Source organism: Penicillium taxi (assembly GCF_028828555.1).
Source record: "Penicillium taxi strain IBT 34144 chromosome Unknown utg000005l_segment0_segment0, whole genome shotgun sequence".
Lineage (NCBI taxonomy): Eukaryota > Fungi > Ascomycota > Eurotiomycetes > Eurotiales > Aspergillaceae > Penicillium > Penicillium taxi.
In genome coordinates, this window is record NW_026643207.1 from 291,342 (window position 1) to 310,536 (window position 19,195).

General features: G+C 45.8%; 7 protein-coding genes across 7 annotated transcripts; 2 read left to right on the top strand and 5 right to left on the bottom strand.

Annotated features, from left to right (window-relative positions):
- Positions 1–615: 615 nt before the first annotated feature.
- gfsA (glycosyltransferase family 31 protein) lies at positions 616–2,205 on the bottom strand (the record flags this gene model as incomplete). Its single annotated transcript, XM_057210119.1, has 1 exon — positions 616–2,205. The coding sequence occupies one exon, from the start codon at positions 2,203–2,205 to the stop codon at positions 616–618; it is 1,590 nt and encodes a 529-aa protein (XP_057059662.1).
- Positions 2,206–5,045: 2,840 nt separating this feature from the next.
- Positions 5,046–7,363, bottom strand: N7495_007469 (putative Rab geranylgeranyl transferase escort protein; the record flags this gene model as incomplete). Its single annotated transcript, XM_057210120.1, has 5 exons — positions 5,046–5,383; positions 5,573–6,610; positions 6,672–6,790; positions 6,844–6,943; positions 7,294–7,363. 5 exons carry the CDS (start codon positions 7,361–7,363, stop codon positions 5,046–5,048), a joined length of 1,665 nt encoding a protein of 554 aa, XP_057059663.1.
- A 288-nt stretch (positions 7,364–7,651) lies between these two features.
- On the bottom strand, positions 7,652–8,262 carry cyp1 (putative peptidyl prolyl cis-trans isomerase (CypC); the record flags this gene model as incomplete). The annotated part of the gene is made up of 3 exons (XM_057210121.1): positions 7,652–8,059; positions 8,132–8,173; positions 8,230–8,262. The coding sequence occupies 3 exons, from the start codon at positions 8,260–8,262 to the stop codon at positions 7,652–7,654; spliced, it is 483 nt and encodes a 160-aa protein (XP_057059664.1).
- A 2,627-nt stretch (positions 8,263–10,889) lies between these two features.
- On the top strand, positions 10,890–12,725 carry N7495_007471 (aspartic endopeptidase; the record flags this gene model as incomplete). Its single annotated transcript, XM_057210122.1, has 1 exon — positions 10,890–12,725. The coding sequence occupies one exon, from the start codon at positions 10,890–10,892 to the stop codon at positions 12,723–12,725; it is 1,836 nt and encodes a 611-aa protein (XP_057059665.1).
- Positions 12,726–12,891: 166 nt separating this feature from the next.
- Positions 12,892–14,073, bottom strand: N7495_007472 (3' exoribonuclease family protein; the record flags this gene model as incomplete). Its single annotated transcript, XM_057210123.1, has 1 exon — positions 12,892–14,073. The coding sequence occupies one exon, from the start codon at positions 14,071–14,073 to the stop codon at positions 12,892–12,894; it is 1,182 nt and encodes a 393-aa protein (XP_057059666.1).
- A 977-nt stretch (positions 14,074–15,050) lies between these two features.
- On the top strand, positions 15,051–17,192 carry N7495_007473 (putative metalloreductase transmembrane component; the record flags this gene model as incomplete). The annotated part of the gene is made up of 1 exon (XM_057210124.1): positions 15,051–17,192. The coding sequence occupies one exon, from the start codon at positions 15,051–15,053 to the stop codon at positions 17,190–17,192; it is 2,142 nt and encodes a 713-aa protein (XP_057059667.1).
- A 528-nt stretch (positions 17,193–17,720) lies between these two features.
- N7495_007474 (GNAT family N-acetyltransferase) lies at positions 17,721–18,728 on the bottom strand (the record flags this gene model as incomplete). Its single annotated transcript, XM_057210125.1, has 1 exon — positions 17,721–18,728. One exon carries the CDS (start codon positions 18,726–18,728, stop codon positions 17,721–17,723), a length of 1,008 nt encoding a protein of 335 aa, XP_057059668.1.
- Between the last annotated feature and the right edge of the window lie 467 nt (positions 18,729–19,195).

Consider the following 19,195-nt stretch of genomic DNA (forward strand, 5'->3'; position numbering starts at 1 on the left):
GCCTACCTAAGTAGATGTATCGAATGAGCCCTTCGAATAAACATGGAAAAATCACTCATCATATTTTCCGCATAATGAACATTAGACTAACGCTAATCACCAACGAAGACTCAAAGGTCTTCGGTTCGAGTCTATTTTACAATTAATATGCACGGCCTGAAATCATAGCTGAGCCCACGTCACAGCGAACATATCCTGGCGCGAGAGAAGTGAAAGACAAAGAGAGACGAAGAGGAAAATAGGAATAGAGAAGAGTATAGCTTCTCTATCCAGCAGCCAAAAAGGGGAGGCAACCAATTGCCGGAATATAGCGAGGACACAAAACCACCCGGTTAAGAAACTCACTCCGCCATTGCTAACGCCGGATAAAATGAATAATCAGAAACTGGAAGGAGTTTCATCCGGAAAAAGAGAAAGGAAAAAAGGTGGGGAGGGGGAGAAGACAGGGCGTGGTCGAGACAGACAAGACTCTTCATGATATAGTAAGATGAGGAGCATTCTGATAAAAAAAAAAATGAAAAAAATGAGACTTAAAAATGTGCAACGAAGTAGAAGATGGGGACCCCAAGGACCAGCCTTAATAAAAGTCACTAAGGGGTTCTGGTCGTGAGGTGATTATTGCTGGTATGTGCCCTTAATATAGTGGTCACTGATGCCACCGCCACCGCCGCCCTTGGGGCCGAGCCAGACAATCTCAATCACACTGTGGCCCTCATCTTCTTCGCGCACGTAGAACTGATGAACGGCGTCACCAACAACGAACGCATCGTGCATCAACCAACGATCCTTGGTGACACCTTGATCCTCGGCGGGACGAAGAGGTCCGAGACGGTCTTCAAAGCCACGGGGGTCTTCGGGCCAAGTCTTCTCGACCGCATCAAAGTCGATCACATCATCTGGAGCAGTCTCGTCGTAGGTGTATTTAACGAGGGAGTAGCCGTTGGTCAGAACCCAGAAGTGGCGGAGGGTCTCGCCAGTGGAGTTGTTCACTGTTTCCTCCTGATCGAAGACCCAACGGCGGAGCACAGACTTGCGACCAGCAGCAGCAGAAACAGCGGTCATCTTAACGACATCTTTGCTGTACCAGCTGTTCCAGTGGTGCATGGACTCGATCTTGCGACCGGACTCGTAGACACCATCAACAGGCTCCGTCATATCCATCTGGTAGAGTGATGGCCAGAGGGTCAAGGGAGTGTCACCAAAGCGTTGGATACACTGGCCCAACTTCTGATCACCGGGCTGCTCGCCCCAGGACTGACACTCTTCGTAGTACTTATAGAGCACATCCAACAAAGGCTTGGAGACAAAAACACCGGCACCACCGAAGGCGATGTGGCCGAAGGTATCAACTTGCCAGCTAGCCTCGGACAAGGATCCGATATAATGCTTCTTCTTCTCGTCGAACAACTTCAATTCCTCGGCGACTGTAGGGAGCGACAGGAAAAAGGTGTCGTCATCACTGAATCCAACCCAGGTGGTGTGGGGGCGGTGCTTGCGAATGTGCTCCGAGAAGGCCTCCACCATACCGAAGTAACGAGCAGTAAAGTCCAAGGGCGAGGCCTTAAGAGTCAAATCCAGACCACGGTTGCGGAAATAAGTTTCTTGCTTCTCCAGGTCGTCGTCGGACTCGGGAACCAACACGATCAAACCGGCCTTGGTATTACCGTAGGTGTAGAGCAAAGAGGGAAGTAGGCGGTCAAGACGGTCGACCGTGGTGGCCAAACCGAAGAGAAGCTTGGAGGTTTCGTCGACATCGTCATCAGCAGCAACGTCCACATCAATAATTTCCGGGCAAACGAAGTTCTCTGCCTTGTTCTCGGGAGAGACAACCATTCCACGTTCCATTTGGACCATCGGGGGAAGCACGGGCCTCTCAATCTCCTCGAGGGTGCGGAATTCGGTGCGAGGACCTACAATACGAGGGCGTAGGTAGGCACGGGTGTAGTTCTTGCGGGGAAGCCATTCGGAGAAGGGAAGAGGAGCCGCCAACTTAGGATCAACCTGGCAGGTAGTGCTTGAATCGGGTTGCCCTCCTGGCTGTGCAGCAGTATCTAAAGGATGATGCTCTCCGAGATTGACTCGGTCAATGGGGTGTTTGAACCGAAGGAAAGCATGTTGATCATATCGTTCTATGCACCAGAAGAAGATACCAATCGAGAGAAGGGCAATCAGCGGGAAAACCGTCTTCAGCCGGAAGATAGGCATCCTGACGGTATGCGTTGCTGGTTTTTCAAACATGTACGTTGTATTAGGGTAGAAAGGGGTTTGTAGGGTCGCAAAATCTGGCAAGCCCTGATATGTGTTCTTATCGGCTCAGCGATTCAAAAAGTGTCCGTGATGGTCGTGCAGCCAAAGCTGATTCCACAGGTAGAAGTGAATTAGCAAACGAATGTGGGTAAAGTCGATTTAGAGAAAGTCAGGCAAAAGTGCCAAAAATCAATGAGAGGCTGGTAGCGTCGGGACCTGCGACACGGTCCAAAAGGGGGAGGGGTGGGGAGGAGATCAAATAAAGGGGCAGTGAGAAAGTGCTCAATGCAGGCGTTCAAGAGCGGCGCGGCTGGACAATGAGTCCAGAGCGGGAACAGATCTTTGGCTGATAAAGAAGAGAGAAGTGGAGGAGGGAAAGGGAAAAAAGGGAGGAAATGAAGTAAAAGTAAGTGATTCCATTAACGAGAGGATCGGGGAATGCATGTATTGGTATTACCAGTATTTTTTGGATTTAAATACTTCCCGTTTTCAGTTTTGCCTGATCTAAGGTTTATGGATATATATGGCTATAACTGTTTTATTTTATATTTATATTTGAAATTTGATGATACATTTGACTGATTTGATTTGATTCTTTTGAGGAGATAGATAGCCTTAGACATACAGTATTATTCTTCATCTTTCTTCTTCTCCTTATACTCGTCATGTCGATCATAACGGGAAAAAGGAATGTTATAGGAAGAGATCATCCTATACCGACTCCGTTACCCATTGGGATTCAATACGATCAGCAATCGAGCACTGGAGATCCTCATTTTCCCTGAAGCCCTCTGCATTGATAGGCAGGTAGCCTCTTAGTTATTTTCTTTCTCTCGTACTCGAGGTGAACTAGTATTTGATATTCGTTTGCATCTATACCTAGTTGTTCCTAATGCGGTCAACCTTGGAAGCTACATGATCATCTCACGCTAGATCGAAAAAAGCCTGCGTGTGGGAACAGGGTCAAGGTCCGATATGTTCCTATGATATGAGAAACGTCGATCGATTACTGAGGTTTACTTCCCGCTTTGGAAATGTTTAGTAGTTCGGTAGTTCGTCCACTAGTATTGATACTACCAACGTCTGAATAGAGACCCTTGTGGGTTAATAGAAGAGAGTTCCGAACCTCATCAAGCCGCGTAATGTTCCCATCATTATGATACTGGGTTCAATAATTACTATAAAATCACGTCACTAAAACGTCAAACTCATATGAGAATACTAGACGATACAGACACTTGATTGCCATGTGCACGTCACACTGACCAGTTAGCGAACGGCAGAGGGGCTAAAAGTGGTCCCTCTAGTCCCACCGACGCGTGTCGTCGTTACCTTTTTGCCTCATCATTCATTCTGTTCCTCTTTGACTTACCTCTTTTCCAGCCAAATCTACTTTTGTCTGGAATGTTCATATTGCGCGAATTGAACTGAAGTTGTATTTAAATTCAAAACCTTGACTTCATGTTCGTATAAACCCTAGTTATAAATTGTTTAATTTGGTGGCGATACCTATCTAATTCCCACGGCGTACTCCGTTGTGGGAACCGAACCATTCACCTCCTGCGTTCATGGGCTCAGTCCTCGTCCTTTAGTCGTGAGAAATATTGTACGATTGTTCTATATATTCAATTTCCGTTTATAAAACATGTTTCACTCGATCAAGGTTATGTTGTACTCGGCGAATTTACCTACGTATTTTTGTGGTCATTTTAACATTTGAGCTAGAGCCATGTGTCTAGTACCTGTATCTATGTATGTACTGCGTACCTAGGTAGGAAATGACCTCGGAAATTGAGGGAAGGAAATGATCTTCCAACTACTAACTGATCATCCTAAGGGCGAATGGATAGAATTGGGCCTGGAAATCTTCATTTCTAACCTTGAACATTTGAAGTTTTTCAACCTTGGAACTGAGCCTGTCAAACATACACGACTATCTACTCATCAAGCCCTGAAGAAAAGACCAATAGATTATCTAACGTTGGCTTCAAGATGATATAAGCTCTAGCCCCCGCCTTGGCGATGCTGTCAGCGGAAATGAGTTGTGGACCTTGGATTTATGAGGGCACGACCTGCAATTTTACCAAGTAGTGAACCAGTATTTTTGTGTATCATCATTGGTGGAGTATAGTAGACCCTGGCGCCCCTGAATTTGAAAATTATGGGAACAGATCAACCGCCTGGAGAAAGAGGCCATATCTGTTAAGTATACCTAGGGAGTATCAAATAATCAGAATTTTCAATGACACTAAGTGTAAGAGAAAATAACTGCCCATGTTCCAGATTAAGGTATGTGAAACGGACAGGACTTGGGTGTAAACCCCTAAGGTATGGAGTGTAAATAGGGGTAGCGCGGTAAATGAGGCCATTTATCGCCATTTCCTTACCAAATGTCGGTGTTACGCCAAGGATCTAAGGTTCTCGCATTCCAAGGTTGTCAATTTCGCCTCCCGTTGTTCTAGAATCATATCGATAGATGATCCAAATCCTGTTGGAAAATCGGGGGAAAATCGGGGGAAAAAAAAATTCATCAACGCAATTTAACCAAGATCCCACGTTTTGGATATATCAGTGACACACGCAGGAGTGAGAAGCTGCCGCAGCTAGATGAAGCGCTAGATGAAGCGCTAGATGAAGCTATTCCATCTCCCTTGAATCTCATAGAATGCTTAGGTGGCTTCAAAATATAAGTACACACCGAATTTTCTTAGAATGCAAAATGTAGTATATTCATGGTATCTCGTGGGTTTTTACAAGGAACACCTGCTACCTATGTGTTTCATAAAGCTATGCTACAGTCATTCATCAGAGGCACCTTCACGATCATCAAAAATCATGAAATCATCGTGGTCGACCTCATCGCCTACAATCTTTACCCACGCCTGTTTGACCAGATCAATGGTCTCATCCTCGAAAGTTAGATCGAGGCTTGGCGGTGGGAAGCTATAGACATGAGGTCTATATTCTTGGATGGCAGAATCAGTGCCACCGTTAGTGAGACGACCAAGCTGGTTGTAAGTTATGGACCACAGGACGGTAGCCTGTGGACCCTCCGCCTTGAGAAGATGATCAACCGCAGATTTGATCAGTGTCTGACCTTCTGACCCGGGAACATTAACACTGCCGTAGATAATACCTGGAAAGGAACATTGTTAGCCGCATGAACGAAATACAAGTCCAATAAAATCACAAATTAAGAGGTGATGCTCGAGATCAGTTGAATAGATAAGTTTTCATCAATGCAGTTCAGGCAATGTAGATAAGTTAAGAAAATCATCATGCGAGCGAGGGGAGGTGAAACGATGACAAGACGGGTAAAACTTACTCTGCTGTCGTGGGCAATCCCCAGTATCACTCGAATGGACTTGTAGATACACCGGTGGAGTGTGAGAATCACTCAACGTATTGCCAGGAAACATCAGAACGGCACTTGCCGGTACGGGGCTACCCTCCACTGTGACGGGAAAGAGGAATGTGAAATTAGAAGAAACAATACTGATCGACCGTGCGATCTTGGAAGAAGGGAATGATTGCTTCTGCGCAAGATCCCATTCAGAACCGAAGACAAACTTGGTCCGAACAGACTCCTCGCTAGAAAGTTGGACTTGGACGGGATACTCTGCCTCAGAACTAGTCTCGTCGAAAGCCTTGATTCCCGTATTCAGGGCATAAATACCTCCACCAACAGCGGAGGCCCGACAGGCAATTTGAAGGATTTCTGACCCACCACCATACTTTGAGATCACGGCACCAAAACCAGGTCCTAGAGCGCCAATGGATGCCAGATGTCTCTTGACCCGCGGAACAGCATAATTAGCAGTTGTATCCTGAGAGGACAGTTGTGACAACGAAAGAGAGATTAAAGGATTATGGAGATATTGGGGGACACTGAAATTGGATGACAGGTAATCCCCGAAAGACATAGACAAGTTCTCGCCTCCATTATCTGTCTCTTCATCTTCCACCTTGCTGATATGGCGCAAGAACTTCATCAGTGTTCGCTTAGATTTCATACTGATATGGGTATCCGCAAATATATCTTCCCTGTTTCCAGGTACGCGATGAAAATCGCGAATGTCACTGAAATCTGAAATCTGAGAATTTGTATGGTCTGCAGAGTGAACCCACCAACTTCCAACAGCCATGAACTCCAGCTGACGGTAGACTTTGGAAGATATCAGGATAGAGATTAGCTGTGAGCGGGTGTAGAGAAAGTATGGAGAGAGAGATAGTGTATAGGCCCGACTGGCAGCAAGCTTTGGGCGGACGACTGGTGGGACTTCCACCAGATCGCTGCTTTCAGCAACGGTTTGCGATGAAGCAGTGAAAACCTTAACATCTTCGAATGGAGACTGGCCAGGATCTACCATTTCAGAGAAATCAGCAACCAGCGGAAATACAGGACACATTATGTGGTGACCCACGTTCGTTGACACTGTTCATCCATTCCTGGGCCTCCTCCAGACTGAAAGCAGCTTCCGATCCTCCATAATATGGGTTCTGATCCAAGTGGAGGATCTTCTTTCCCGACCGAGAAAGAGCGCTTACAAGGCGTTAGTCGATGTGGACTTTCGTCCCCAGTGGAAGTCAACTTACAGTGCTAACAAGGACTGAGCCAGCCCAGTCCCTGCAATGATAACGTCCCAAGACGTCTCCGCCAGTGTCTCCATGCTGTCAATCAGACTCGAGATCTGAACTGTAAAATGTAAGTCGGTAGATTAAAGTATCGAGTCATGGGCTCGATTATAATGATATCCTCTAAAGTATTTCTGAGCTAGCAGAAGAGGAGGTATAGCCCAATGGGCTTGGATAGAGAATGAGAGAGAAGGATGAAAAAAACCAGGAGGTTTTTCTGTGCGGAAGGCGGTGGAGCTGACCTCGAATTGGAAGGTATTACGCTTTTAGGACTAGCTCTTGCTTATTCATCAATTCCCACTTTATTAGGGAAAATTTGCAGCGTTGAAAGTTCTTCCTTCATGCCACCCCCAGTGTTCTGCACAGCTCGGCTGTTATTCCAATGGCAAACCGGGTTTCCCAGCGTCATACCTTCACTGGGCTTCGCTATGGGGGTTGCAGATGAGAATTCACTCTGTATCTGCTGCTCTTGATGGTTCATTTGACAGAAGCGGTTCGTTTTGTAGTGATACATTCATATGCCAAAATCTGAAATTTTATTTACTTTCAATCAACTGGCTTTCGTGATCCGTAGTTCTTGTAGTTAATTTAAATGGGCTTAAGCCCGACGTCACATCTGAACGATGCAGGTAAAGGTAGCATGCTTTACTCGCACCAGGTCTTTGTTGAAGGCTCTGCTTCATCGATGCCAGGTATGCATTCTCAATAGAGCAATACCGCGTAATAAGCCCTTTGCCATGGGTGAATCAAGATCCTAAAAATGGCGGCTTCACTCCTCGTCTTCCAGAATTCTCGCTCGAATTATTTTCACTTCATCCAGAGGTCGGTCTTGGCCATTGGTCTTTACCAGTCCCATACGCTGAATTACTCGCATTCCAGTCTTGATTCGACCAAAGATAGTGTGCTTTCCATCCAGCCATGGTGTCGGAGCAAGACTGATGAAAAATTGACTGCCGTTCGTGTTCGGGCCACTGTTTGCCATGCTCAAAACTCCCGCGCCAGTGTGTTTTAGGTCTTCGCGGATCTCGTCTTCGAATTTCTCGCCGTAGATAGAGCTTCCTCCCCGGCCGGTACCAGTGGGATCACCAGTCTGGACCATGAAGTTGGGGATCACACGGTGGAAGATAACATCGTTGTAGTAACCTCTTTGCGCTAAAGTCGCGAAATTCTTGCATGTCTAATAGACCATGGAATCAGTATTATTCGAGGAGAGGGGAGAAGAGGTGAGAAGAAGAGGGGTTGAGCAAACCTTAGGCGCATGGGTGTTGTAGAGCTCGACGGTGAACGTGCCCTGTCAAGAGGGTTAGTCGCATGTCAAGTCAATTGGAAGATTCAGGTGAAACATACCATCGAAGTGTCGAACAATATCTCGGTTGCCATAGTGTATGGCGAATTGTGGATGTTCGTTGCGACTGTATTAAGTGAGAACTTGGACTAAGGTTCAAGCAAAGGCGGAGGAGAGGAGCTTGGATACTATAAATTTGGCACCCCAATAATTGACCGCCTTTCATGTTCCAGCTTACTTTGTATATAGGTTTTTGCGCAGCAGTATAAAAGTGGATCAAAAGTGGAGTTCCAACCTTTTACTACCCAGATATGACCACCAAACATAAAGATATCGACTACTACTCTGCTTTCCTCGCTCTCAGCCCATCTAAGTGGCTTGCTTTCATATACCATAGACAGCCGTAAACCTTCGAGTTTCGAGTCGAGGTTAGCGGGCGGATAATATAGCTTTCGAATACCAATCGGTGATCGATATGGTATAGATGGAGTACGATACAAAGGCTTGAGTCGAAGCTCACTTCAGCTCGTCTACATAAACAACCATGCATATATGACATTTCAGCAATCCTCTTTAGAAGATAGCCCTGGAGGCTGTTTCCATTGAAGATCAGATTTTTGTCATAATAAGCAAACAATCAACGATATAATTTATATCATATCAAACCTCGGAAGAATGAACCGAATTCTCGCCTATGAGTTCTCCTAGAGAGAGTGAACTTTGGAAGTCTGCAAGGAATAATGCAATGCACCTAGGTAAAATATTACCTAACATTATCTTTGTAAACGTTGAATTCAAGAGAAGGTGCTATAAACCGAAGCCGAGTGTGGCATGCCATCGGACCACACCGTTTACAAACCTTGGAATGATTCAAAAGTAATCTTGAGTATCTGCCTCAAGTTTTACTAGCTCTATTTATAGCCTTGTTCTATTGACATGATCAGTTACATTGTTTGCAAGCTCCAGAAAAAGTAACTGGACATTATTAAGCTTTTGTAACCAGTCAACTTCATGAAAAGCTTTCTCCTAAAGCTCTTTCATTTCATCTTGATATCTCAAACCTTAAACTATATAAGTTTCTTTTCACTTTTCAGGTAGAGATCAGTCAGGTAGCTCTACCTACAGCTTTGGAAATATACCCGAAGAAGTACACTAGTCAGTCTTCCATAGTCTTTTTCTGCCAAACAAACGCAGAGCTAGACTTATCCACATTGTCGCTCGCTTAGCGAGCGTAGCTAGCTAATCGCTCGTTACTGAGAACGGTGAGCTCCAACGAACCGCTACTCAACACCGTAGAAAATCCACCGGGTGTAGTGGATGCTACGATACTGAATATTGCGGTTGTTGTGAAGTCTGCTTTTTCATTGATGAAAGAACTAGCTACTTATAGTATATGGGTGCCCCTCTGCCCTGGACGAATGTCAACATTCGTCCGAGACAGAAGAGACGGTGAAGACGGGACATTACTGTCGCGAATGCACATCGCTCAAGGGTGTCGTTTGCGATGAATGCATATCGTTCAAGGATGCCGTGATATACTAATCTAGTTCCAGAGTCACTGTCTCGGCAGAAGCTTTTTCGGCCGAAATACTTTCCGTCTGTTGATGGCCTTGTTTCTCGGCTGTCGCAACACACATACTTAATGATGACATCTTCTCCAGCATGGTGTAGGGCCAAGCCATTATGCCGAAGACTTTGCGCATGTAATAACGTGGAATTTAGGTGCTAATTCCCAGGCTGGTCAAAGCTATGATATAACCAGATACATGGGTGGTAGAAGTTAGGCATCGTCAAATGCAGCACCTATTCTAACCATCTTAACGTTTGATACAGCTCCACAGTAGCTACTGTACGGTAATGACCTTTGACGCATCTTCTGTTGGAAAAAGATTAAGTCTGCCTGCTTCATCTGACAATTTTAATGATGCCATATGTCATGCAAAAATGAATGTAAGTATTCAATACCGCCTTATATTCGTATAATACTTTTCATCTTATCTCCATGCGATATTGCGTTTCGTCTGATTGTCTATTTAAATTAGCTGGTTTTCCTAGATCTAGCTAGAAGCAAGCTTGTTTTTTATATTGGTCAAGTCATATTCTTCCATTATCTAGCCATTTGCTCTTTGGTTTGATATTGTATAACCCTGGAGATTGGGTACCTCCAGCCTTAGATAACTCAGGTCATTCTTAGAAAGGCATCTCCAATTCAATTCTTCATGCATTAACCCCACGATCTAATTCTACTATCATAAAAGAAGGGCTTCCGCTTTTAGACTTTGAGCACCTGCAAGAGAATATTAGTTCAGAGTCAATGCACGAGGCGCTATAGAGTAACTGTTGTGGCACTGACTTGGAAGTATGATCAAAATATAATTTCCAGAGTATATTATTTGGATTCTTTAAAGCGCTGTATTTATAATATACTAAAATTACTAGGTAGTCGCCTGTTTTTTTAGGGAGTGATTCGTAGATTACGAAAAATTGTAGTATTGAATTGCGGATAAAACGCTTTACCTAATCAGGTTTATGCGATGTGGAATTACAGTTGTGTTGTTTGTTTTAACGCCCCCAGATTTTGTCATGTGTTTTGATCTCCCCGTCAGCTTCGAACTCACTCTCCACATCCATTTGTGAGCCATGGGAATCATCTGAATAGCCAACAATAGGCCAGTCAATTTCTTGAGGCCACTCGTGAAGACCACTCGTGAGATCGCCGATCATGTCCGACGTCAGCCTCCTCGCGGAACTACTGGGGCACGTTTGCTATCACTTTGACCGTATAAAGCCTCTCCTCCCTACCTACGGCCACTTACTTGTCGCTTCTGTTTTCCCAATTTGGATTGGAGCACATTCATCTCTCTCTCGACCCTCTTCTGCAGCCAAACCTCCCAAGAAAATCTCCGATAATGATGACGACGATAGCGATATCGATGAAGATAACCAGGGCCCTGTCAAAAAAATGGAAGGATTGCAGCCCTCAGATGCTTTGATGTTTCCGCTTACAGCTGGAGCGACACTGGGCGGTCTGTATATGGTGATCAAGTGGCTCGAAGACCCTGCGATCTTGAATAAGATCCTCAGTTTTTACTTTTCTCAGATGGGTCTATTTTTTGCCATCGCCTTTTTAAAAGATACGTTGTTGGTTCTGCGGTCGATTTTCTTCCCAATGTACTATCGTTCGGGTGGCAAGATGTGGCACGCAAAACAATCTGAGCGTATATTCGTCAGCCAGAAGACTGGGCAGTCGGAAGGCACGCACATTCGGCGTTCACCACTTCCGGGAATGCTTGGTGCAATTCCGTTTCCAAAAACTTTTCTAGCATTTATGTGGACCTGTCGTAATGCTTCCTACCAGCGCCTCCGTCTTCGATTCTACATACGCGGTCTTTTTGACAAAAAGCCCCTCGTAGGTCTTCTTGACCTACTGAGTGGAATCTTCGCCTTGGTTACTGTGGGCTACTTTGCCTTTGTCGCAAAGCCATGGTGGTTGACCAATTTCCTGGGATTCAGTTTTTCTTACGGAGCTCTGCAGTTCATGTCCCCATCCACCTTTTGGACGGGATCCTTGGTCTTAGGATCCCTGTTTTTCTATGATATCTATTTCGTATTTTTTACCCCACTCATGGTCACTGTTGCCACTAAGCTAGATGTCCCGATCAAGCTGCTCTTCCCCCGACCAGCAAGCCCAGGCGAAGAGGCATCTGGTTTGGCCATGCTGGGTCTAGGAGACATTGTCATTCCAGGAATGATGGTTGGTCTTGCATTGCGTTTTGACCTTTTCCTCTATTACCATAAAAAAGGGATTCAAAAGGCAAGAGGGGAAGGCTCAAACGAAGTGGCTGTCAAGCCGCAGTACCAACGAGTAACTGGCTCATGGGGCGAGCGATTCTGGGCACCAACAGTGCGGCCGCAATACCCGGAGTTTCAACCTCCATACTCTGATGCGCGCTCCTTTCCCAAACCTTACTTCAAAGCTAGTATCGTTGGATATGTTGTTGGGATGGTCACCACTTTGCTCGCCATGCAGTACTCGAATCACGCTCAACCTGCCCTTCTGTATCTTGTTCCAGGTGTTCTGATCTCCTTATGGGGAACAGCATTCTTCAGGGGTGAAATCCGCAGCATGTGGGATTTCTCTGACGCCGAAGAGGAAGAAGAAGAGGAAGCAGGCGATAAAGTCAAGGGCTCCACCGGGGAGTTGATGGCCGACAAGGAAGAAACCGAGCAGGGAGTATTGGGCCTTTTTTCAAAAATGCTGTTTGGTGAATCGAAGTTGTCCACATCCAAAAGTGATAGCTCTAAGAAGGAAAAGACAAAGGAAGACGTCGACTCCAAAACGGCTTCAACCGAAAAGTCCCAGAGCCTTGATTTGTTCAAGACGAAGGTGAGTAAAGAGCAAGATGATTTGACGTTGGTGTCATTTTCTGTATCCCTTCGTCGCAAGCCGCTTGAAAAAGAAGAACCCGAAATCGTCACTTTCCCCAAGTTCATTGACGGAGATGAGGAACCGCCTCTGAAGAGGCGCCGCGGAAGTCCGCAAAAGTCCTCTGCCTGATACCCAGGTCTGTGTTGAGACACATTAAAATCCCTACTAGAAATTTAAGGCTAAAAAGAAAGCGGAAAATATGATAGTCATTCAATTCAATATGGCTCTTGAGTGATATTCGCCGAAGGCAATGTAATATTTGTAGCAAGTTGGTATCATGATTTATCTTCTACATTTAACATTGGTCAAGTATCTCCTTCATCTTATCCCACCTCTGGCCCGATAGCTCCACCAATTGTCGAAGCTCCTCGGTATCGACCTTCCATCCTCCATGTTTTTCCATATGCAAGATGACGGTCTTGCCATTCTTCTCTTTGTCAACAACGATACAAGCCCGCTCCTGACTCAAGCCTTCCTCATAGCCATCTGGATCTGCCAGAATCCAATTTTTCGGAGAACTGTTCTTCCGCTGGTTCTGGTTTTTCTGCTCCTCGACATCTGGGAGGACAACAGCTCGCCAGCTGGCAGCAGCATCAGCCTCAAAGACACAGAATGAGCTTGAAACAGGCAATCCCCGCAGAGAAAGTTTGCGAGCATCTGCAACATTGTCGGAGCATAGAACGGTCTCATGCTCAGTGTCCCACCAGGCCTTGGGGAGCTTGGTATCACGTAGAGCAGCTATAACAGCAGCCCATGCCGCATCAAAGGGGTTACCGGCAAGGGAAATCATCATGATGTCAATATAGAGAACCCAGAATGCTTTAATCTCCCGAGGCTTGCCATCGAGATCTTGATCCACATCCATTTTCTCGTTTTCATTATGCGGCTTTTGATCCTCTGTATCCAGATTCAGTGGCTGGTACCAAATACGCAAGTCATCTGCTTGAACCAAGCGTGTTCTGTGCAGGAGAGAAAGAATCTGATGAGATACTGACTGGGCTAGCGACGAGGGCGGAGCACCAGCAGTAAAGCCGGGCGCACAGCCAGTGCTCAAAGAAAGATTTGGAACAAGCAAGTTGAGGTCTTCAATGTCAGTGTCATCATTTTCATCTTTATTTTCCTCAGTGAGACGTCGGCGCTTGTTGGTATTTGTGTCTGCGTCGGACGAATTTGACACACTCCACGAGGCAATATCATCAGTGTGTAGAATTTCAGCACGGACACCGCACACCGCAGCAGTATCACCAATGCGCACAACAGCGCTACCATTGGCATGAGTTAAAGAGCCTGCATTGGCAGATGTGACTCGAAATTGTGAGGGAGCACGACCGTTGGCGCGGATGGAAGGTTGGTTGCTTGATGCTGGCGGAGAGAGATGGGCGAGAAGATAGGCGTGAGGTTGGAGGCGGGCGAATTGTGATGGAGGCAGTGACAGGGATGGTGGCACTATAGGTGCCGTTGTTTTGGAAGAAGCCATTACTAGCAGTAAAGATAGTACTGTCAATGCATAAAAGATCAAGCAGGAAAAGCGAGATCAAAATCGCATTATTCTGCCTATCGGGCGGTCTGATTTGAGGCCTGAGGCCAAAATCAGATCTATCAACACCTACAATGAAACACCAACAATTTATTCTTCTATGTGGAATTTCACATGAGTCATGAACAAAACCATCCTCAAATGATTCTTTCCTAATGAGTCTGACAAGTCAACTCCAAAAGCTCAAAAATTGGACTTTGGGAGTCTCAACTTGAAGTACTCAATGAAGAGGCCTGCTTACATCTTACTATCAACGAACTGAAATTAAGCGCTGAACTATGGTGTTGAACTCTAATCATAGCTTCGCCATCTATGATATTCTATGATAAGGAAGTATGGCTCTTAAATAGTCTGAAGTGGTTCTCGAAATGGATTATCTATACTGAGCTAATGCAGCCCAGTCACACCGAGTCACCAAGTCCACAATTGGCGCTTTTCTAATTGGTCTAGAAGGTGCTTAACCATCACATATCATCCGCAGTTCACTCAATTCCAAAGTGATCATGGCAAACACACAGACGGAGTGACAAAAAACTCATATATCCTCATGGCTCTCCAGCTTTCGATTGGCCGGATGTTGGAAGATTTCAGGTCATGGCCAATCCCACCCATCCATCACACTAGGGCTTGAGTGACCCGCCTTGCTTATAAGGACAAGGGTTCCCATTTTTGGGGGTTCAGTACCCCTTTGCCAGAAAATTTCAAAAGCTTCCTGTGGAAATATGAGCTTAATGTTGCTATAGCAGTACGGGAGGGCGACTTCTCATTCTCTAATATCACGATAAGCCAAAATAGAACGACAAAAGAACAGGTAAACTGAACATATAAAATTTTTCATGATTTTCAAGGGCTTATTAGATGCAAAAAGTTCAAGAGACAACCCACGAGCAAGGCTCCGCGGATAAGTAAACTTCACCATGGCGGAATCAATCACCTCTCTTGTAAAGAGAGTATATGTCGCAGTTACGGCATCGACAACTCCAGCCGAGCAGGCTGAAATGCTGCGAGACCCCTTTCTAAAATCTAGGAAATATGGATATGGATTCACATACTTCGCAATCATCCTACTGGTCCTTACGTCTTTCATTCGATTGTACCATATCTGGGGCGATAAAATCCGAATCGCCCTATACAGAGAGCGTCGATCAGGTTCTGAAACCCCAAGTGCAGACTTTGATATTTCAGCTGCTCAAACAACGACCTCTTCGCCTCCAAAGCGTGATTCGGTTTTACACAAGATACTTCCGCTTCACAAAATCATTGCGCTCATGCGCTGGATCTTCTACCGGCCAATACCGTCCCTCAAGATTGGCAAGATAGAAGTGGTGTTTCCATCTCTATCAGTGACGGTCATTGTTTTGGCGGCAATGATCTTCGTGACATTATACTGCTTTTTGCCACAGCCTTTATACTACTGGTCGATATCTCTAGGATCCCCACCACTTGCAATTCGTGCGGGCATGCTAGCAGCTGCCATGATCCCTTGGATTGTCGCGCTCAGTACCAAGGCAAATTTTATTACCATGTTCACGGGATTAAGCCCAGAGCGGCTAAATGGTCTGCACCGCTGGTCAGCCTACATCTGTCTGTTTCTTAGCCTTGTCCACATCATTCCATTTTACATCACTCCAGTTTGGACAGATGGTGCTGAGGTCAATTACCGAAACTTCATTACCCAGGGTATATATGTTTACGGGACAGGTTGGGCAGCAGCCGTGCCGCTTTTCATTCTGTGTGTTCATTCGCTTCCATTCTTGAGATATCAGATGTATGAGCTTTTTGTCATGATTCATATTCCTGTTTCTTGGGTGTTTCTGGCAATGCTGCTATGGCACACCAAAAATTGGCTTCAGTCTTGGGGTTATCTCTGGACTACGGTGGTCATTTGGATTCTTAGCTATCTTATCCGACTTTGGTATCTGAACTGGATGAATCCCTTTTGGTCTTCTTCGTTCATGATCGGAGAAGAATCGGCCGTAACATTGCTCCCACAGGGTGCCATCAAGGTGACTGTGCCAACAAGAATGCGCTGGCGCCCTGGCCAATACGTCTATCTACGCATGCCCGGGGTTGCTGTTTTTGATAACCACCCGTTTACGATTTCCTCACTCTGTAGTGATGACTTCCCATCTGCATATGGCGAAAAGTACCGTGATATGACCCTTGTTTTCCGGCCCTTCCAAGGTTTCACACGCAAAGTCTTGCGCGAAGCATTGAAAAATGGCCCACTCAAAATCTTTTCGGCATTTTTAGAGGGGCCATATGGTGGCATGCAACGTGAGATGGCTGCATTTGACGATGTAGTGTTCTTCGCAGGAGGAAGTGGTATCACCGCGATTGCTAGCCAGCTTCTCGACCTGATCAAGAAGATTCGGGATGGAAAGGCTACTATAAAGTCAATCAAGGTAGTTTGGGCACTGCGAAGTCCAGAGACCATGAGCTGGTTCCAAGAAGAATTGCGGATTTGCCGTGACAATGCACCCACCGATATCATGCAATGCCATTTTTTCCTTACCGGACTTGAACAAAATAACCAAACTGAGCGGGACTTGGTACAGGAGAAGATTTATAAGATGTTGCAAGGAATCGACAAGAAAAACGCAACCCACATCCAAGAAGAGGCTGCAGGCGATATGGAGAGAGAAAAGGAGCTACGCCACGAGAACGAAGACGGGATAACTGCACTACCAAGTGCACACATTTCCAATAGCCGACATTACTACCAGCCTCCAATGAATCTCTCAACACAGCAGACATATGCCCCCAGTCCAGGCTTTGACTTTGGATTTACTAGTCCACAGAGACCCATACCTCGTTATGCTTCTTTCCAACCGTCGCCGAAAAGAGATAACTGGCGGACTGACTACTTTCGCCCGAATATTCCTGAGATACTCAATGAGTACTCGAAAATCTTTGGCAGACGAGCTTGTGTCTTCGTGTGCGGTCCACCCAGCATGCGTGTTGAGGTGGCCAATACTGTGGCCAAGTTGCAGATGCAGGTACTCACAGATCCATCAAAAACCGAGATATTCCTGCATGCAGAGAACTACAACAACTAGTTTTGTCGATAGCTATACTGTTCTCGGTACATTTAGAGCTCGCGCGACTATCCATGTATATTTCTTTTGAATGATTAATGATTTGATTCCGGCTGAAGATGTTCATGAAATCTGGCCATTTATAATTAACATTGCTTCTTGTTGGCTCATCTAATTGCTCGTACTCCTAACCTTGGAAGATAAATCATGGGAATTCAATCAATTGATCACAATTCAGGCCGCGTGCATAATTCCTGAAGATACTCGGCTAGCCCTCAAGGGCTCCTTCTCTCAGGCTCTTGCTGAATTCATCTCGTGGGCCTTTTGAATGTAACCCCGGATCCGAGCACCTATATAGTCTTTTTGATGAAATAATTTAAGATCTGGACGTCTTGTATGATTGTCTCACAGAAACAAATATATGGACACAAGGGGACTTGAGAACAGGAATTGAGAATTAGGGACTGAAAGAAGAACTAAAACTATTTATAGTATATGCATAAGCTGACGATATCAAGAAGTATATAGCATAAACAAATAATATCAACTTCAGTGAGGCGGACTCACAACGTGCTCATCGGCTTTGCGCTTCCTCGACGTTCCTTCATTCTCAAGCAAGCGAGACTCACCTAATGTTTGAACTCCATGGTCCCCTTCATCTCCATCTTCTACCTCGACCTTTTCCCAATCTTCATCGTCTGCATCATTAGAAGATGTGCTTCTGGGAGCATTTGGATCGGCAGGAAGCTGTGTTCCCCCCCATTCCACATCTAACCGAACGATCCTTGCCCCAGAGGGCTTAAGCCGTCGGTAGTATCCTTCCACGACATCATCCTGCAATTTAAATCCGCGAGAGGTATACCACTTCAGCCCATCTTCATTCGCTTCATGCACGTGGGCCGTCACCGAACGAATATTATAGTGCTTGACAAGCCCCGAGACTTCAGATGGAGTCTTAGAGTCAGATGAGCCTTCATATAATAGAGAATTTAGGAGTGCTACTGCGACTCCGTGGCCACGATAGGGAGAGAGAAGATGGAGAGTTTGAATGTAGAGATTCGTAGCAGTTTCGTCAGTCCCCTGAGAGAGGTCTGGTCTCTCTAGTCGACAAAGAATACCCCCAATAACCCTGTCTGTTCCCATAGATGATCCGTTTTCCTGAACTTCAGCTATTGGATGGTCATGATAAATGGCGACGCGTGAGAGAGACGCGATGACAGGATCTGTAATGGTGGCCGTGTAGAACGAGTTTGGGTAGCGGATGGGCAACAACAAGCATGTAACCCGCGTCAAGGAAGGTATATGCGCGGTCTTCACAGTTTCTATCGTGATTTGCGGATGAGGAGTCGCGTAGCCTGCAGGAATCACATGCTGATAGGGAGAGAAGGACTCCTCGCGTTTATGTGTTGGATCAGAAGTCGAGATAACAGATCGCGGTGGCTGTAGTGGCGGCGGGTGAATGGGAGGGTAGTTATGTTGGCGATTTACCAGAGGAGAAGGCGAAGTAGATGAAGAGGTAGACCGCGATTGCGTCTTAGCAAAAAACTGGTATGCCATTGTCGTGATGCTTGTCGAGTGAATGCGGAGATGCGACGATAGACGATAAGCGATAAGCAGAGAACACTTTGATCCTGATTAACTCCAACTCGACGGAACCACAAGGCTCCTCAATCGGTTTAGTGCGATTGTTCCTCCCTCATAGCTATTTACCTGATCTATGCACTTCTACTTCCAAAAGGGTTGACCCTTCTCGACTTTGACTTCGACTTCCACTTTTTCCCCCATTGCTCCTCCCCTTATTGGTCCCACCCTGTGGTGGATCACCTCATTCACTCGATCCCAATCTCAAGCTTCCAATCCTGACTCTCTATTGAGTCGCTCTTTATTCTCTTTTGGATCTTCTATGTTCCTCTATCCTCTTCATTTCGGACTCATTCCGACACTGCGCCGATTCGCATCTCGCTGCATAGTTTTGCAGTATATGGACGATTAGGGTCTCACGTCGGCGCAAAAGTGTTTGACCG